Consider the following 17,645-nt stretch of genomic DNA (forward strand, 5'->3'; position numbering starts at 1 on the left):
ATGTGGAGATTTGCACCCCTGTGTGGCCCCGACGGGACCAGCGATGCAGTTCCAATTATAGGTGAAAATGCAGGTCTTATCTATGTTCAGGATGCAGAAAGAATTGAGATTACTGTCAGTCAACTCAGGACCCCAAACCATTTACCTGCTGCTTCTGTCACCATGGAGAGTGGCCACAGGGGAAGGGTAGGCAACGGGCCAGTGGGATTCTAAGTTTAAGGACACATGCTGAGCCCTCCTTTAAGCTGGGTAAGAAGAAAATTTCTTCCTAATAGGACTTGAATCTGAACATTTTAGGCATAAAATGGTCTTTCTGCTAACCTTATCATTCCCTCTTGAAAATACGCAACTCCTGAGTGCAGAAGGCGCCCTCTTATGGTTAGAGTGCCTCTAGTGGTGAGCAGCAGCTCCTACTCTAGGTGTCCCCCGCAACCCAATTCAGATGCAAGCAGGACCTGTTAAAATGTCTACAACTAAAAGGGAAGTCGAAATCATAGGATAATAAAACTGGAAATCCTGGTCTTGTGTTTTACTCTTAAGCACATCAATGTCAGCTATTCTGAAAGTTACCAAAGTTGGAGTCTCATTCATTTTTTTTTTTAAATAAAGATTTTATTTATATTTGGAGGGGAAGGGAGGGAAAAAGGGAAACATCAATGTGTGGTTGCCTCTTGTGCACCCCCTACTGGGGGCCTGGCTGCAACCCAGGCATGTGACCTGACTGAGAATCGAACCAGCGACCCCTTTCTTCACAGGCTGGTACTCAATCCACTGAGCCACACCAGCCAGGGCACATTCATTCTTTAAGCAAAGATTTGCCAGTTAAAATTGATTCCAAATTAAACTTTATTTTTTTGTCTTTCAAGGACACAGTCTTTAGTCTTTCAATATCTCCTGTAAAATTACTTTTTATCATGAAAATTTCCAAACCAAATAGAGTAGTATGATGACCATCATGTACCCATCACCCACCTTCAATTGTTATCAACATAAATCAGACCAATCTGTCCCACCCCCAACTTTCTCTCTGCAAAATCAAAGAATTACACTAAAATAAATCCAAGACAGCATATCCTTTTGTCCGTAAATATTTCAACATATAACTCAAGTGATAAGGACTTTTTAAAAAACATAACTGTAACAACTTTATCATACCTTAAAACATTAGTAATTCCTTACTAAAAATATTCAGTTAGTGGTCAAAGTTAGCCAGTTGTCTTACAAATGAATTTTTACAAAAACAGTCATGTGCCACACAATGACATTTTAGTCAATGACAGACTGCACATACGACAGTGGTCCCATAGGATTATAATGGAGCTATTATTTGAAAAATTCCTATCGCCTAGTGACATCACAGCCATCATAATATCAGCGCAATGCATCACTCACATGTTTGTGGTGATGCTGGTATAAACAAACCTGCCCAGCCAGTTGTTTAAAAGTATAGCAATACAATTATGTACAGTCCATAATACTTGATAATGATAATAAACAACTGTGCTACTGGATCATATACTTACTGTACTAGTCATTTTAGAGTCTACTTACTCAAAAAAGTTTGTTGTGTGATGCTGGCAGCAGCCTCATACAGCTTGTGTTTACTGCTTCTCTAGACTGCATCATTTTCTCTTATGCTTGATTTTCCTCATGTCGTTTTGTATAGTAACATGCTGTACTGGCTTGCAGCCTAGGAGCAATAGGCTATACACAACCTAGGTGTGTAGTGGGCTGTGCCACCTAGGTGTGTGTAAGTGCCCCTGTGATGTTCGAATGGCAAAATTGCCTAATGATGCACATGTCAAAATGTATCCCAATCATATGAGTATTTTAAATTTTTTTAATTTATTGATTTTAGAGACAGAAAGGGAGGAGGGAAGGAGGGAGAGAGAGGGGGAGAGAGAGAGAGATTCGTTATTCCACTTATTTATGCATTCATTGTTGCTTTTTCTATGTGCCCTGACCAGGGATCGAACCCTTGGTGTATCAGACTACGCTCTAACCAACTTAGCTACCTGGCCAGGACTCCAAACATCTTTTATTAAGGTTGCTGATGCCCTCCATGTTGCTAACTGTATCAGTCCTCATCTAACTTGACATGTCAGCAGCATTTGACATTATGTTACTCCCTCCTTGAAACATTTTCTTCACTTAGCTCCTTGGATACCATTTTCTCCTGGTTTTCCTTACCAGGGCTTTGTGCTGCTCCATCTCCATCCTATTTTCTGGTTCCTCCTCTTCTCTCTGTCTTATTAATGGTGAAGTGGTCCAGGGTTCAATCATAGAACCCCTTCTTTCAGTCTACATTCTCTCCCTAGGTGATTTTAAAAAATCCTTAAAACAGTTGCCTAAGACCCCGTATAATTTGTCCAATTTCCCTGTCACCTCCTGAGCTAAATACCATCTAAATATCATGAAATTTCTATATGCAGCCCAGACCTTTTTTTCTGAAGTACAAACTCACATCTACCCATTTCCTTGACATCTCTCCATGTAGGTGTCTAATAGGCATCTTAAACCTAACATCTCCAAAGTTAAATTTTTGGTTCCTGCCCATCTTAATCCATCTTTGGAAATAGTAACACCACTCTTCTAGTTGCTTAGAAGCAATTCTGGTGTCTTAACAATCTCTTCCTTTGCATTCTCCGTCATATCCATTGGCAAATTCTATCAGTTTTGTGCCTTATGATATACTCAAAACCAACTGTTTGTCCCTATTTTCACCTCTTGTTACCATCCTAGATAAGCCACCGTCATATTGTCAGATTACTGTAGTCTCCTAACTGGTCTGTCTCCTTCTGGTCTTCCCCCCCACAGTCTGTTCTCAACACTGCAGCCAGAGCTATCTTATTAAAACATTAAGTCACTCTCTCTTTCTCTGCCATTGTGGTCCATGAGGTTCGTTCTTCTTCGACATGTCTTCTCACAAGACTTTCAGGATCAAGAGGTTCCTCGCCAAGAAACAAAAGCAGAATCGGCCCATTCCCCAATGGATTTGGATGAAAACTGGTGATAAAATCAGGTACAACTCCAAGAGGAGACATTGGAGAAGAACCAAACTGGGTCTATAAGGAATCGCACATGACATTGGAGAAGAACCAAACTGGGTCTATAAGGAAGGGCACATCAGAGATGTCTCACATATTTATGCTCTATTCGTGTTGTCTGCCTCATGAAGTCACTGAAAAAAGACCACCATTGTCAGGACAGTTTGGCATTTTATTGGGAATTAGATTATTTTTCTCTTGATATTTTTCCTTCAGTAGTAGGTTGGTTCATTAATAAATGTGAGGCCATTTAAACTTCAAAAACAAAAATAAAAACAAAACACATTAAGTCAGATTCTATCAGTTCTCTCTTGAAAACTTTCCAACAGCTCCTTATCTCACTCAATTCTTGAGGCTGTTCACAATCCAACCTCTTTACTCCCTTTGCCTCTCTGGCCTTATTTCTTCTCTCTCTGGCTCTCCATCTACTTCAGGCTTTACTGGTCTCCTTGTACTCAAAACACACTCCTGACTCAAGGCCTTCTGCACTTGTTCTTTCCTCCAGGTATCCTTCAGGTCTCTGTTCAAATGGAAGGCTTCCCTAATATCCTATTTATATAAAAAAGAAACCACACCCACTCTAGTTTTTTTTTTTTCTACAGAGCTTACCATTATTTGCCTACATATATTTACTTATTGGTTTATTGTCTGCCTTCCCCCTGTGCTTGACCCACAGGTAAATGAGTAAATTGTTTTTGTTATTGCTTTTTTCATTATAGAGCTCTTGTTTTACTGAAATAGGATCCTATCAGATTTCATCTTTTGTGTGCTTTGTGGCAACTTGCATCTCTTCATTGAAAATCTTCTGACGTAGTTCTAAGAGGACCTCTTCTCTATTTGAAGAGACTATTACTGGAGTGGGCAAAAGTAGGTTTACAATTGTTAGTATGGAAAAGAATGTGATAATAAATAATAACACAAGAACAAACTCTGTTTTGCGTTCTCACAACTGTAAACCAACTTTTGCCCACCCATGTAGTTCTTTGTTCTCCGGATTGAATCAAATCAATCTAGTAAGATCTAATTTTCACTATCTCATTTTTACAACCATTATATTTTGTATTCTTTGCAATATCTCCATAGGCTTTTAAAAGTGTGGTAACAAAAACTTCAGAATCCATTGTGTGACTGACTAAAGCTGACACAGTGACACCTCCCTGCACTGACATCATGGGTCCTGTTTTCCCAGAACAGTGATGGCCCCATTCCTTCAGTTCCTCATCCCTCTGTTCAGGTTGAGTGTGTGACTTTATTTACTTCTTCATTTAGAATACTGACTTAGAAGTTGTTATCCCTAATGTTCAACTTATCTTTGGAGTTGCATTATTCTAATGAACTAATAGCATTTTTTGTTGATGAATTTTTTTAATAATATATTTTATTGATTATGCTATTAGTTGTCCCATTTTCCCCCCATTCTTCCCCTCCGCCTTGCACACCCCCTCAAACCTACATTCCCCCCCTTTAGTTCATGTCCATGGGTCATACAGGTAAGTTCTTCGGCTTCTACATTTCCTATACTATTCTTAACCTCCCCCTGTCTGTTTTCTACCTACCATTTATGCTACTTATTCTCCGTACCTTTTCCCCCTCTCTCCCCCTCCCACTCCCCAGCTGATAACCCTCCATGTGATCTCCATTTCTGTGATTCTATTCCTGTTCTAATTGTTTGCTTAGTTTGCTTTTGTTTTTGTTTTAGGTGTGGTTGTTAATAACTGTGAGTTTGCTGTCATTTTTACTGTTCATATTTTTTATCTTCTTTTTCTTAGATAAATCCCTTTAACATTTCATATAATAAGGCTTGGTGACGATGAACTCCTTTAACTTGACCTTATCTGAGAAGCACTTTATCTTCCCTTTCATTCTAAATGAAAGCTTTGCTGGATAGAGCAATCTTGAATGTAGGTCTTTGCCTTTCATGACTTTGAATACTTCTTTCCAGCCCCTTCTTGCCTGCAAGGTCTCTTTTGAGAAAGCAGCTGACAGTCTTATGGGAACTCCTTTGTAGGTAACTGTGTTCTTTTCTCTTGCTGCTTCTAAGATTCTCTCCTTATCTTTAATCTTAGGTAATGTACTTATGATGTACCTTGGTGTGTTCCTCCTTGGGTCCAGCTTCTTTGGGACTCTCTGAGCTTCCTAGACTTCCTGGAAGTCTATTTCCTTTGCCAGATTAGGGAAGTTCTCCTTCATTATTTGTTCAAATAAGTTTTCAATTTGTTGCTCTTCCTCTTCTCCTTGTGGTACCCCTATGATTAGGGTGTTGGAATGTTTAAAGATGTCCTGGACATTCCTAAACCTCTTCTCGTTTTTTTGAATTGTTGTTTCTTCATTCTTTTCTGGTTGATTGTTTCTTTCTTCCTTCTGGTCCACACCGTTGATTTGAGTCCCAGTTTCCTTCCCGTCACTGTTGGTTCCCTGTGCATTTTCCTTTATTTCACTCAGCATAGCCTTCATTTTTGCATGTAGTTTGCGACCAAATTCAACCAATTCTGTGAGCATACTGATTACCAGTGTTTTGAAGTGTGCATCTGATACATTGGCTATCTCTTTTGTTGCTTAGTTGTATTTTTTCTGGAGCTTTGAAGTATTCTGTCATTTGGGCCTTTTTTTTTTTTTTTTTTTTTTTGTCTTGGCATGCCTGAGCCCTGAAAGGTTAAGTGCCTAAGGCAGGTTCTGCTGAAAGGACTGATGTGCCCAGCTGTCTCAGAACATGCAGGTGAAAATGCTGGAATAACTTGTCCCAGTGTAAAAAGTCTACCCGCATCCACACAACCGCGGTTTCTTGGAAGAAAGTACGTTCTCGGTGGAAGGGATCACTGCTCTTTTCTTTCCAAGTTTTCTGCCTGCCGCATTCCTTCCCTCCCTGCTGATGAATTTTTTAAAATCCTCACCCAAGGGTATGTTTATTGATTTTAGAGAGAGGAAGGGGGAGAAAGAGAGAGAAACATCCATGTAAGAAACATCGATCTGTTGCCTCCCGAACATGTCCTCTAGGTATGTGCCCGGACCAGGAATGGAATCCGTAACCTTTTGGTGTACGGGAGGGCGCTCCAACCGAGGCACCTGGCCGGGGCTGTTGATGAATTTTATATTTCATGAAATACTCTGACTCTCGATCTGATTTCAGCTGTTTGTGCTCGTTTCTATTTTGTACAATATTAATATAGCTACACATGCTTTCATTACTATTACCTGATGGTTTTTTTCCCTCTCCCTTTATTTTTGACCTTTTGTCATTAGTTTGATGTGTCTATAGTTACATTGTGTAACATTTTTAAAAAATATGTAATTATTGTCTTTTAAAAATATTTTGGTTATGTTTGAACTCAGCACTATTTTTTTTTCCCCCTTTCCTGTCTAGGTTACAGTGACTTCCTCTCCCCCCCCTGTATTGATATGGAGATTTTACTCTTATACAACCTGTGATTATTACCAGTAACTTTCAAACATATCCATTGAAACTTTACTAATATCTAGGTAACATCTACACCACTCCTCTCCCCTGTCTCCAGGTTTGGTGTTCAATTGCTATGCTTGGTCCCTTCCTCCTTTCCCCGTTTACTACAAGACAGTTTTATAGGTGTGTGTGTGTAGTGGAAGATACTCCAAAGCATTTTAAAATGTTACTCTTGATTAACAAACCAAAATGGCTTGCTGGTTTTGTCTCCCATTCTTTGGGAGATCAGGTAAAATTATTGATTTGTCAAACTTTTGGGGGGGCTCCTACCGTGTGTCAGGCTCTGTACTGGGCTCAGGGAATTGCAACAATTGACGTGTTTTTTGCCTTAATTAAATGGGAAGTAAAGATACACAAATAACAATTCCGAGGGATAAGCACTTAGCAGTTAGTAGTTAGATGAAGACAGTGCTATGGGGAACAGCGGGAGCTGGAAAAAAGCGATCCCACCACTTATTGAAAACGAGGGCTCTACAGTCCACTCCTCCACAGCACTTTCAAAGGTCCCTCCACAGCTTCTCTTCGATCCCGCCAGCATGGAACTCCACCAGGGAACTTGAACGGTGGGCAATAAGATTTTTCTTGTTCCTACGGTCACTTCGCCCCCGCACGTCTTTTTCGTTTTGGCAGCGCCTACAACTCCCAGAACGCAACGCGGGACGGGGCGGAACCGGCTGGCCAAACCGAGGTCTGTGATTGGTGCTCAGCCTGTGATTGGTGCTCAGCGCTGGACCAATTGGAAGAGTTGTTGTTAAGAGGTCCGTGAGAACCGGTTTGGGAGGGAGGACGGTGGCAAGATGGTCCTGGAAAGCACTATGGTTTGGTGAGGAACTACTTCGGGGCCTCGTGAGGGGCGGGACTGGATCCGGGGAGCGTGTCGCGCGGAGACCGAGTGGGCCTGGGGTTGGGGCGGGAGTCTCATGGGCGAGACGCGGCCTTGGGCCGGTAGGGAAGGAGCGCCATCGACTCCCTGAGTCATCATCCCGAGGCCCGGGAGAGGACAGGCCCGGGGTAACCCATGTTAACCCTCACCCCGCGGAGAGTCATTGACCGGCTGTCCCTGCTGCTTTTCTCCGTTCCAGCGTCGTCTTCTCTAAACGAGCCCCAGGTCTGTCTCTAGCCCGAGTCCCGTTCCTCGGACTCATCGTGATAGTCTTCTGCCCTCCTCAACATAATACATGTGAGGAAGAGAGACTATAAATCCCTTCCCCGGTCCATTCACGCGTCTCTAACTCCTGTGTCATCTTAGAGGTGCTGTCTGTAGCGTGCTCTCTACGTGTGAGGCATTAATTTACTTTATTTCGCTTAAACCTCACAACACCTTAAGTCTATAGATGAGGATACCCAGTCGCAGCATTTTAATTGACTTACCCGAAGTCACACAGCTGTTTAGGTGGTGAAGCCAAGATTTTAAACCCAGGGCCACCTGACACAAAGGCGAGCCAGCTCTCTTCATCGGTCTCAGACTTGGGCTGAGAGTGTATCAAGTTGGATTAAAAGCTGAGGACACAGACTTTTGCAAGGTTTCAGGAGTTCCTTCTGTGTGTGGGCATGGCATTGCCAGATAAAATATAGGATGCCCGGTTCAGTATAAATTTCTGAACAATAATACTTTTCAATATAAAAAATGGATGTAAGTATGCCCCAAGTATTGTGTGGAACATACTTACACTAAAGAGTTACTTGATACTCCCCTGAAATTCAAATTTAACTAGGAGTTGTGTATTTTTGTTTGCTGAATCTGGCAACCTCTGGGAGAGGGCATGTTAGAGTGGACAAAGGACAGGGTTTGGAATCCCCAAACCTGTTTTGTTGTTGTTGTTGTTTGTTATATTCCAGCTGCGTGTTCCTGAGAATGCAGCCAGTCTCTCTATAAAATGGGAGTAATGGTAACATCCGCTCTCCTTAAAGCAGTTAGGTAAAATGTGATGGTTCTCTGTAAATAGTACAGCTCTGTACCATATTAGTTGCCATGGTACTTGAGGAGTCCTCAAGAAAGAACTTAAGAGGGGCCCTGAAGGGACTTAGACAAATGTTGGGAAGAAGCCTCTCTAGTTAGGGGGAAGGGCATAAAACTGCTGAGTTGTAAATGCCCAAGACATGCTTAGGAATTAGAAGTTTGACTAGTCTGACTTTATTTTAAGGTTGTTGGTTTAAGGTAGTCCCTCTTTTTTAAAGGTAGGTGAAACCAGGTAGAAGACCACAAATGTCACACTGGCAGTGACTGAACTCTATCCTGTACCCAACAGTACTCAATAGAGGACTGTTGAAAAGTTCTGAGGTGGTGGAGGCAGAACTGTATACAAAATGGCATATAATAATATGAGCCATGACTGGTGTGGCTCAGTGGATTGAGTGCTGGCCTGCGAACCAAACGGTTGCTGGTTCGATTCCCAGTCAAGGCACATGTCTGGGTTGCAGGCCAGGTCCCCAGTAGGGGGTGTGCAATGATCTGCCTTGGTATAGGAGAAAATATTTTGCCCAGAGAGACATATTGGAGACCTATTGTAATAGCTCAGGCACAGAATAATGATGAGAGCCACTCCTTTATTTTCTGTGGGGCCTCATGCTTTGCTTCCCTTAGATTCTCTGGAGGAGTTTATTAAAAATTACCACTCTGACTGTTCTCAATCTGCTGAGTCAGACTCCCAGCCAGGGAAGTCCAGGCATGTGTAGTCTTTTTTTTAATGAAGATTTTTATGGAATAACTGGACAATATCATAAGCCCTTATTTTGATAAGGATTTTTGTTGTGAAAAATTATATACCATCGAGCAAAAATAGTCACAAGAAACACGTTATTTCATTCATATAAAGTTCAATATTGGGAAAACTAAGCAATGCGGCTTTTGGGGGTGCATGCATAGGTGGTGGGGCATCTGTGTTTTTAACACCAGCACCACTGCCCTCAGCCTGTCTGGGGTTCTGATGCACGAGAGTGTGATGACTGCTGCCACGTTCTCCACGATCTTTCAAGCCCCCTTTTCTCGCTTTGACACCCTTCCAGTCCTCACCCACTTGCTGGTCTTGCCCACGATCCCTACACGGTGGAACCTTGGTTCTCAAACTTAATTCATTCTGGAAGGCTGTTCGATTAGTGAGTTGTTCAAAAACCAAATGTCCTTTGTCATCTGAGAGACGTGTGACTGATCATTCAGGTATCGGCATGAACGTTGTCAGGTCGAGAACCGAAGTTTTGTTTGACAGCCGAGACCTTTTTCTGTAAATAACTTGGTGGAAAACTGAACTGTTCAAGATGGGAGACATTCGAGAACCGAGGTTCTACTGTACTTAGTAGCTATTCCATCTGGATGATCCTCAGAGCCTCCATTGTTTTTTTTTTATGTTTGGACTCATCACTGTATTTTAAGCTAGAGAGACAGTTACTTCCCTGCTTGGGGGATAACAAGAAACAGTGTATTGGAGGGAGAAAGAATAACAATGCATGGTCAATAGAGTCAGCCTGTGACCTCCTTTATGTAGATTGAGTTTCCATTATAAGAACTAGCCTGTGTTTCACACTTACTGTTAGGCACTGTGCTAGGTATTTTCTATGCATTTAATTATCATAGCAATCCTTTAGAGTTGGTACAATAAAACTCATTTTATAGATGAGATAAATGGACCTTAGAGATATTAAATAACTTCCTCAGAATTGTAGAATTAGCAAGTAGCAGAATGGAGATTTGAACCTGTGCCTGAAGAACACTGCCCTTCACTCCCTGTTCGACTTAACCTTCCAGTAGCTACTTAATTACCTCTCAATAATTTTTGGTTTGTATTTATTACCACGCAAAGGATACTAAAGGGGGCAAAGGATACTAAATTGCCTCCCTAGCCCATATTTTGCTTGCAAATAGAAATGAGGTGTCTTATCTAGGACATGGCTTTCTTCATTAGCACAGATAGAATTGTTGACTTAGTTCTAAAGGACCTTGATCATCAAGAATTGATTGTGTTAACGGGCTGTATAAATGCTTCCCTTACCTACTTTCTTTTGGTCTCCGGGAAGCTGGAGCTTGTAGTCCACGTGATCTGGATTCTTGTAGATTATGAAAAGTTGCAGGGGTAGAAGAGGGGAGACCCCAAAACCATGAAACCTCATTTTTGCAGTTGAGTCCAGCTGTTACACTTTTAACCAGATGACTGCATTGCACTCAGGGCTGCCAGGTGGATTATTTTATAAGTATTTTTAAGTTGCCTTCTTCATTTCGTACCTTTGGAATACTCCCATTTCAAGGTGGATTTAGAGTGTTTATCCATGGTAATAACACTTAAATGCACCTTATAAAAAGGTGGTTGTGGTACATCAGTAGATTGTAACCTTTGGTGCTTATCAGAATCACTTGTGGAGATTTAAAATTTTTTCCTTCCTTTGGTCATTTTGAGTTAGTAAGTCTGGGTTAAGGCTCAGTCATCTGTATATTTAAAAGAAAAAGCCGCAGGTGACTCTGAGTTCCACAAAGACTGAGAGGCCCTTGATGCCTCTCACAGGAGAAGTGTCGGAGGAGGTGGAGCTCCCAGGAACTGGAGAGGTGCCTGAGAGCCTACGCAATGTGTCTTTTCTCTTCACTCCTGATCTAACAGCGTGGACAACAGCGAGTATATGCGAAATGGGGACTTCTTACCCACCCGGCTACAGGCCCAGCAGGACGCTGTCAACATAGTATGTCACTCCAAGACCCGCAGCAACCCTGAGAACAATGTGGGTCTCATCACACTGGCCAAGTATGTGGGATAGGGGACAAGGAGGGTTGGCAGGTGGGTGGGGATTTCCCATATGTCACCCGCTGTGGTGTCCAGGTTGCTGCCATTTCTTTAATAGGTTTTGTGAGGCTGCTTTGCCCATCACCTTTCTAGACTACTTTCTTCACTGGCTAGCGTAAATATAAGTAGTAACTTGTTTTTAATATTAACCTGAAATTTTTTTCCTTTTCCTTTTTTTAAAAAAAGATTTTATTTATTTATTTTTAGAGAGGGGGAAGGGAGGGAGAAAGAAAGGGAGAGAAATGTCAATTGGTTGCATCTGATATGTGCCCCAACCGACTGGGAACCTGGCCTGCAACCCAGGCATGTGCCCTGACTGGAATCAAACCGATGACCTTTCACTGTGCAGGTCAACGCTCAATCCACTGAGCTACACCGGTCAGGGCAACATTGACTTGAATTTAATACAGTTTTCAAGCTCAATTTCTTGGGGTAAAATTTCACAGTATATTTTAAAGTCAGTGAAAAGTGATTTTGGGTCGGAGCCCCAGGGTGTATTTCACACATCCTGTTGCCCCAAAAGTGACTTGCTGCAGGAATTGATAATCCTCAAATGAGTGACCGCCCACCCCGGTATACATGTTGTTGTTGGAAAATGAGTCTAGAAGTGGAGACAGTGGGAGAGACACACAGTAGCACCAGCTGTGGTGGAGGGTTCTCAGCTTGCCAGCAATAGCCTGAGAGGAGTAAGGGGGAAACACTGGGAGGAAAAGGGCAAGATTTTACAAAATCAGCCACTAATTTTCTGTGCCTTACATCTACTAAGCACTAGGTATTTTTCCAGTTTTATTGAGGTATAATTGATATATAACATTGTGTAAGTTTAAGGTATACCACAATGATTTGATAAATGTATATACAGTTGACCCTTGAACAATATGGTTTTGAATTGCACAGGTCCACTTATATGCAGATTTTTTAAAATAAATGTACAGTTGGCTCTTTGTATCCCTGGGTTTTGTATCCATTGACTCAGCCAATTGTGGATCAAAACCAGTATTTTTGATTGCAGTTTGACATCTCAGATGTGGAGGGCCAACTGTATGCATTTTCCATGCCATTTTACATGAGGGACTTGAGCATCTGCAGATTTCGGTATCTGTGGGGTATCCTGGACCAATCCCTAGTCGATACTGAGGGATTAGTTAAGTGTTGGGAGAGTCAAAGGTTATGCATGGATTTTCAACTGCGCGCCTAACGCCAGCTTTGTTGAAGGGTCAGCTGTATTGTGAAATGATTACTGCAGTAAATTTAGTTAACCGCCACATCTCAGGAGATTACAGTTATTTCCCAGTTCTCTAAAGAAAAGATGAGTCAGAGACAGTTTAGAGACACTGTCTTGACCTGAAGTCATGGAAATGCCTTCCTCACGTTCCAGTGACTGTGAAGTGCTGACCACGCTCACCCCCGACACTGGCCGCATCCTCTCCAAGCTGCACACTGTCCAACCCAAGGGCAAGATCACTTTCTGCACCGGCATCCGCGTGGCCCATGTGAGTCCTCCTGGAGCCCTTTCATTGTTCCTCCTTGCTTGGAGGTTCTTCCTCTACATTGTTCACTTCTCCCTGGAATTTTGAGCTAGAACCAGAGCAAGGGAAGAGAGATGGCCTAGGGAAAGGAATAGAAAGGATGCGATGGGGTGAATCACAAGAAGGGAAGGGTTAAGGAAAGGGCTTCGACCTTGTGTGAGCGTGACAGTAGCCTTGAGGTAAGTGGGAACCATAAGAAAAAAAAACAACAGAATGACAGAGGAAAGAGCTCAGTGATTCCTCTGGCTGACTCTGAGAAATTCCTTTCTTCACAAGTTGGCTCTGAAGCACCGACAGGGCAAGAATCACAAGATGCGCATCATTGCCTTTGTGGGGAGCCCTGTGGAGGACAATGAGAAGGACGTGAGTCCAAGGGACAGTTGGGGAAACTGGGTGGGACACATTTGGGAATAGGGGTCTGCCAGCCCTTAGGAGAGCCTGGCAGAGATTCATGCACTTGGGAGAGGCGGGTATGCAGAATTTAGTGGGGCTGTCACCTGATTTCTGTATGTTTTTGTGAGGTGTGTCACTTCCCCTCATGGTATGGAACCGATTTCCTCATTTCTCTCCCCTGCTTCCCAGCTGGTGAAACTGGCGAAACGCCTCAAGAAGGAGAAAGTAAATGTTGACATTATCAATTTTGGGGAAGAGGTGAGTAAGGACTGGTTGGGGGGCATTGACCTGATTTGGTTGTAAACTGAGAATGGTGCTTACCCAGAGGAGCACCTGCAGTGTGGGAGAGTAGGCATAGGCTAGGACTGAAAGGCAGAGAGTGGGGAGTGAGCGGGGCAGGAAGGCAAGTCTCTCGTGTTCTTCCCTCCCCCAGGAAGTGAACACAGAAAAGCTGACAGCGTTTGTGAACACGTTGAATGGCAAAGATGGAACCGGCTCTCATCTGGTGACAGTGCCTCCTGGGCCCAGCCTGGCTGACGCCCTCATCAGTTCTCCGATTCTGGCTGGTGAAGGTGGCGCCATGCTGGGTCTTGGTGCCAGTGACTTTGAATTTGGAGTAGATCCCAGTGCTGATCCTGAGCTGGCCTTGGTGAGCAAATGTTGACCTCAGGTAGAGCCCAAGGGTTCTCCTGTGTCCTCTACTGACACTTCCACATGCCACATAGCTTCTTTAGGGCTTGGCAGCTCTAAACATCCTTGCTCATTTACCCAGGGCTCCCCCCCCACCCCCACCTTTTGTCCCTGTGCTGCATAATTCTACCTGATCTCTAGGGCATCACAATCAGACTCTTGTTCATTTATCCTGAATAAACCCCAGGCTTCTCCCCCAAGTCCTTCTGTTCCTGTGTCACCTCTCCAGCTTCTCCATGTGCATAAAACCAGAAACTGCCCCTGTGCTCCTTTGTGCCCCCTCAGCTGATTTCCCCACGAGCGAGGGAGGGTGGAAGAATGTCTGACCTTGCCCTGCCCTTCGCTAGGCCCTTCGCGTTTCTATGGAAGAGCAGCGGCAGCGGCAGGAGGAGGAGGCGCGGCGGGCAGCTGCAGCCTCAGCTGCCGAGGCTGGCATTGCTGCGACTGGGACTGAAGGTGAAAGAGGTGGAATCTGAAGTCCCGGGACTGCAGCATGCTCCGTGGAAGCTGGTGTAGACACGGGAGTGGGGGCCTGGCAGCGTGGGAATGTGGGGGCTGAGGAAATGCTCTGGCGGTGGGTCTGTGTAGAATGTGGCACCAGTTTGACCCTGCTGCCCTCCTCCCTTTCCAGACTCAGACGATGCCCTGCTGAAGATGACCATCAGCCAGCAGGAGTTTAGCCGCACCGGGCTCCCTGACCTAAGCAGTATGACTGAGGAAGAGCAGATTGCTTACGCCATGCAGATGTCCCTGCAAGGTGCAGGTGAGCCAGGGGCTGGGTGGTAGTTATTAGGCAGAGCTTGGAGTGGGGAAATGGAACTGAACAGTCTGACTTCTTTTCTTTTCCTCAGAGTTTGGCCAGGCAGAATCAGCTGACATCGATGCCAGTTCAGCCATGGATACATCTGAGCCCGCCAAGGTGAGGGCCAGTGGTGACTTCAGACCCCCTTGTGTTCAGATCCTCAGCTCTCTAGGCCTGAGACCGTCCTCTCGGGGCTTTGTAGATGAGCTCTGAGAAACAGAAGGAAACACACACATGGATATGTGTTTCTCGCATGTAAACCTTGCTCAGGCAATAGAATGCCAGTGGTGGGGCTGGAGAAGTGTCCTAGTATTCTGTCGTTTTCTGTCCCTGCTAGTGGCAGCAGTCTGGACAGTTCTCTAGGCTGTCATCTTCCCAGGAGAGTGAAAAGAGGGTCTAGGAAAAAGAAGGCGGAGTGGATGTTCAACGACAGGAAGTCTGAACGTGATGGCATCTGATTTTACCCTTTGAGCTCAGGGAGCAAAGCTCTCAGGTGTCTCCTCTGGCCAGTAATAAATGTTTGCGTTTGTACCATATATAGGCACTGGGTAGTTCCTGAGTCATCCTTCCTACCCTTGGTCCGAGGAGTCCCACAGCCCCATACTTGTGGGGAGAGGGGCTCAGGCAGCAGTGTGCTCCCCACCCCTGCCCGAAGCTGACACTGCCCTTTTTCAGGAGGAGGATGATTATGACGTGATGCAGGACCCCGAATTTCTTCAGAGTGTCCTGGAGAACCTTCCAGGCGTGGATCCCAACAATGAGGCCATTCGAAATGCCATGGGCTCCCTGGCCTCGCAGGCCACCAAGGATGGCAAGAAGGAAAAGAAGGAGGAGGACAAGAAATGAGACTGGAGGGAAAGGGTAGCGAGCCTACTCAGGGTCTACAGAGGGTGGGGTGGGATATAGGGCTAGATATGTTATCTGTAACCATTACAACCCAAATAAAACTTGGCAACTTTTTTTTGCTTCAAATAGTGGTAGCTTTGAGTGTGAGAGAGAGGAGTATACGGCATGAAGGAGAGCATTCCCTGTTGAGTTCTCTGTGCCTTCAAAACCTGGTCTCTAGATCCTGGTCTCTGTACATTTCTCCTGCCATGGGGCTATTTTGCTTGTATTAAGGGTAGCTTTGCTGAGAGTCACTGTGTTAGGCACCAGGGCCTAATAATAGAAAGCAGTACCAGCCTTTGGGGACCCAGAGTTTGGGGCAGGGCAGGTGCATAAATGAGCGATTACATACGTCTGCCATGTACCCAAAGGGACATGCGCCAGGCTCCCTGGAAACAGCGAGGAGAAGGGGCCAAACCCTCGCAGCCCCTGGGGAGACTCCTGGAGGCAACATTTGAGCCCTTTAATGGTGAAAAATTGTTCATCAGCTGAGAAGGAAGAGATGGGGATGTTTCCAGGAAGTGCTGGTGCCGTGGAGGCACTATGGAGGGACCGAGTAGCTCAGGAGACAGAGATGGAAAGTAGGCAGCAGTCAACACCAAAGATCAGGGATCCTTTGGGCCTGACTTGGACAGAGTGGGGTCTGTGAAACCTTGGAGCACCAAGTTAGAGGAAAGATTTTTATAGGGTATGGGATAGAATGCAAAATTCACATAATGCCTTCCCTTTATTATATTAAAGAGGTAAATAATATTTGACACATAAAATATTAACCTATGTATAAGCTGTGGAGCATAAAAACAAAAAGAACATATCTGAAGTCACTCAAATTTAAGGGCTAGAATGTTTCCTGGCCACATACCTATGTCTTCTCGAACCCACCTCTCCGCAGCCTCCTCAAAGATAACTTACCCTGAATATTTTCCTTTCACAGTTTTCTCATAAACACGTAGTGTCCTGACCAGGACATGTTTAGTTTTGTTTGTTTTTGAGCTTTATAAAAAATATTTTTATACTGTGACACTTTTTGGACTTGTTTTTTTAACAAACATTTTGTTTCTGGGGTTTGTCAAAATTGTTGCGTGTAGCTATTCACTTTTCATGGTTGCATAGTAGTACATTCTCTGAATAGACTCCAGTCTTCATTTCCCCATTGGTAGACACTTGCATTGCTGCCAGTTACTTCTCTATTATCAACAGGGTTACAGTGGAGTTTTCTGTACATCTCTCCTGATGCACCTGTGCAAGAGTTTCTTTAGGATACCTTACAGGGTGAGGTCGTGCAAAATCCCAAAGTGGTTGTGCAAATCTGCACTCCTGCAATATAAGAATTCCTGCTGACCACATCCTTTCCAGACCTGGGTATCGTCTTAGTTTGTGCCACTCTAATGAGGGTAAACTGATAACTCATTGTGGTCTTAATTGTATTTCCCTGCTTACGAATGATACCATCTTTTCATATATTTCTAAGTAAGTCTTTGTATTTCCATTTTTGTGAAATGTCTCTTCATGTCTTTTGTCCATTTTTTATTGGGTTGTCTTTATATTGATGTTCTGTAGGGGTGCTTTATTCTTGATACTAAATCATTATTAGTTTTATATATATATATTGCAAATATGTTCCCTCTATTTATGACTTGTCTTTTCACTTTTTAAAAGGTGTACTTTAGTGAACAAAATTCTTAATGTCAAATTTCTTAGTCTTTTCTTTCAAGGTTAGTGGTTCTTGTGTCCAGAAAACTTCCAGAGGCCAGAAAGATACCGTTTTCTTTTTAAAGTTTTATGGTTTTTGCATTTCTGTAATGCAAAAACTCAGGTTTCTTCTTCCTAAGTAGGAGGACCCAGTTCTTCCCTCCTGTGTGCTTCTATCGCACGAGTCTCCTTCACTACCTGTATACAGCACATTCACTTCTAACACGTCTGATCACCAGATGTGTGTGTTTCCCACACCAACAAGTAGTTCTGGGATACCAGCTGGGTGTCCAAGAATTCGTTTCAATTCTGACACTGTTTACCTCGAGATAGCATCAGATTCCATGGATTAAAGGCTCAGTCCCATAAAACAACCCATCCCTC

At 43.7% G+C, this 17,645-nt stretch overlaps 2 protein-coding genes across 6 annotated transcripts; both read left to right on the forward strand.

Moving 5' to 3' along the window:
• The first annotated feature begins 2,891 nt into the window (after nucleotides 1–2,891).
• On the forward strand, nucleotides 2,892–3,152 carry LOC112314087 (large ribosomal subunit protein eL39-like). The gene has a single exon (XM_024570702.4). The coding sequence runs from the start codon at nucleotides 2,916–2,918 to the stop codon at nucleotides 3,069–3,071; it is 156 nt and encodes a 51-aa protein (XP_024426470.1). The 5' UTR covers nucleotides 2,892–2,915; the 3' UTR covers nucleotides 3,072–3,152.
• Nucleotides 3,153–7,238: 4,086 nt separating this feature from the next.
• Nucleotides 7,239–15,644, forward strand: PSMD4 (proteasome 26S subunit ubiquitin receptor, non-ATPase 4). 5 transcript variants are annotated; one of them, XM_024570701.3, is made up of 10 exons: nucleotides 7,239–7,327; nucleotides 11,091–11,231; nucleotides 12,649–12,763; nucleotides 13,076–13,162; nucleotides 13,382–13,450; nucleotides 13,626–13,841; nucleotides 14,230–14,338; nucleotides 14,514–14,645; nucleotides 14,734–14,801; nucleotides 15,360–15,644. In XM_024570701.3, exons 1-10 carry the CDS (start codon nucleotides 7,302–7,304, stop codon nucleotides 15,528–15,530), a joined length of 1,134 nt encoding a protein of 377 aa, XP_024426469.1. In that variant the 5' UTR covers nucleotides 7,239–7,301; the 3' UTR covers nucleotides 15,531–15,644. The 5 variants fall into 5 exon arrangements, with proteins under 5 accessions (XP_024426469.1, XP_024426468.1, XP_045059284.1 ...); XM_024570700.2 differs by having other exon boundaries at nucleotides 7,243–7,327; nucleotides 14,230–14,347; XM_045203349.3 differs by lacking the exon at nucleotides 15,360–15,644 and adding an exon at nucleotides 15,022–15,312 and having other exon boundaries at nucleotides 7,243–7,327; nucleotides 14,230–14,347.
• The last annotated feature ends 2,001 nt before the right edge of the window (nucleotides 15,645–17,645 follow it).

This window comes from Desmodus rotundus, chromosome 12 (genome assembly GCF_022682495.2).
Source record: "Desmodus rotundus isolate HL8 chromosome 12, HLdesRot8A.1, whole genome shotgun sequence".
In the NCBI taxonomy this organism is placed as follows: Eukaryota; Metazoa; Chordata; class Mammalia; order Chiroptera; family Phyllostomidae; genus Desmodus; species Desmodus rotundus.

Excerpts from the sequence above, each read along its gene's own strand:
- LOC112314087 (XM_024570702.4), top strand. The coding sequence starts at position 2,916 with ATGTCTTCTCACAAGACTTTCAGGATCAAGAGGTTCCTCGCCAAGAAA.
- PSMD4 (XM_024570700.2), top strand. The coding sequence starts at position 7,302 with ATGGTCCTGGAAAGCACTATGGTTTG. Across the intron at positions 7,328-11,090 it reads CTGGAAAGCACTATGGTTTG|CGTGGACAACAGCGAGTATA; the intron begins GTGAGGAACTAC and ends CTGATCTAACAG. Across the intron at positions 14,348-14,513 it reads TGGGACTGAAGGTGAAAGAG|ACTCAGACGATGCCCTGCTG; the intron begins GTGGAATCTGAA and ends CTCCCTTTCCAG.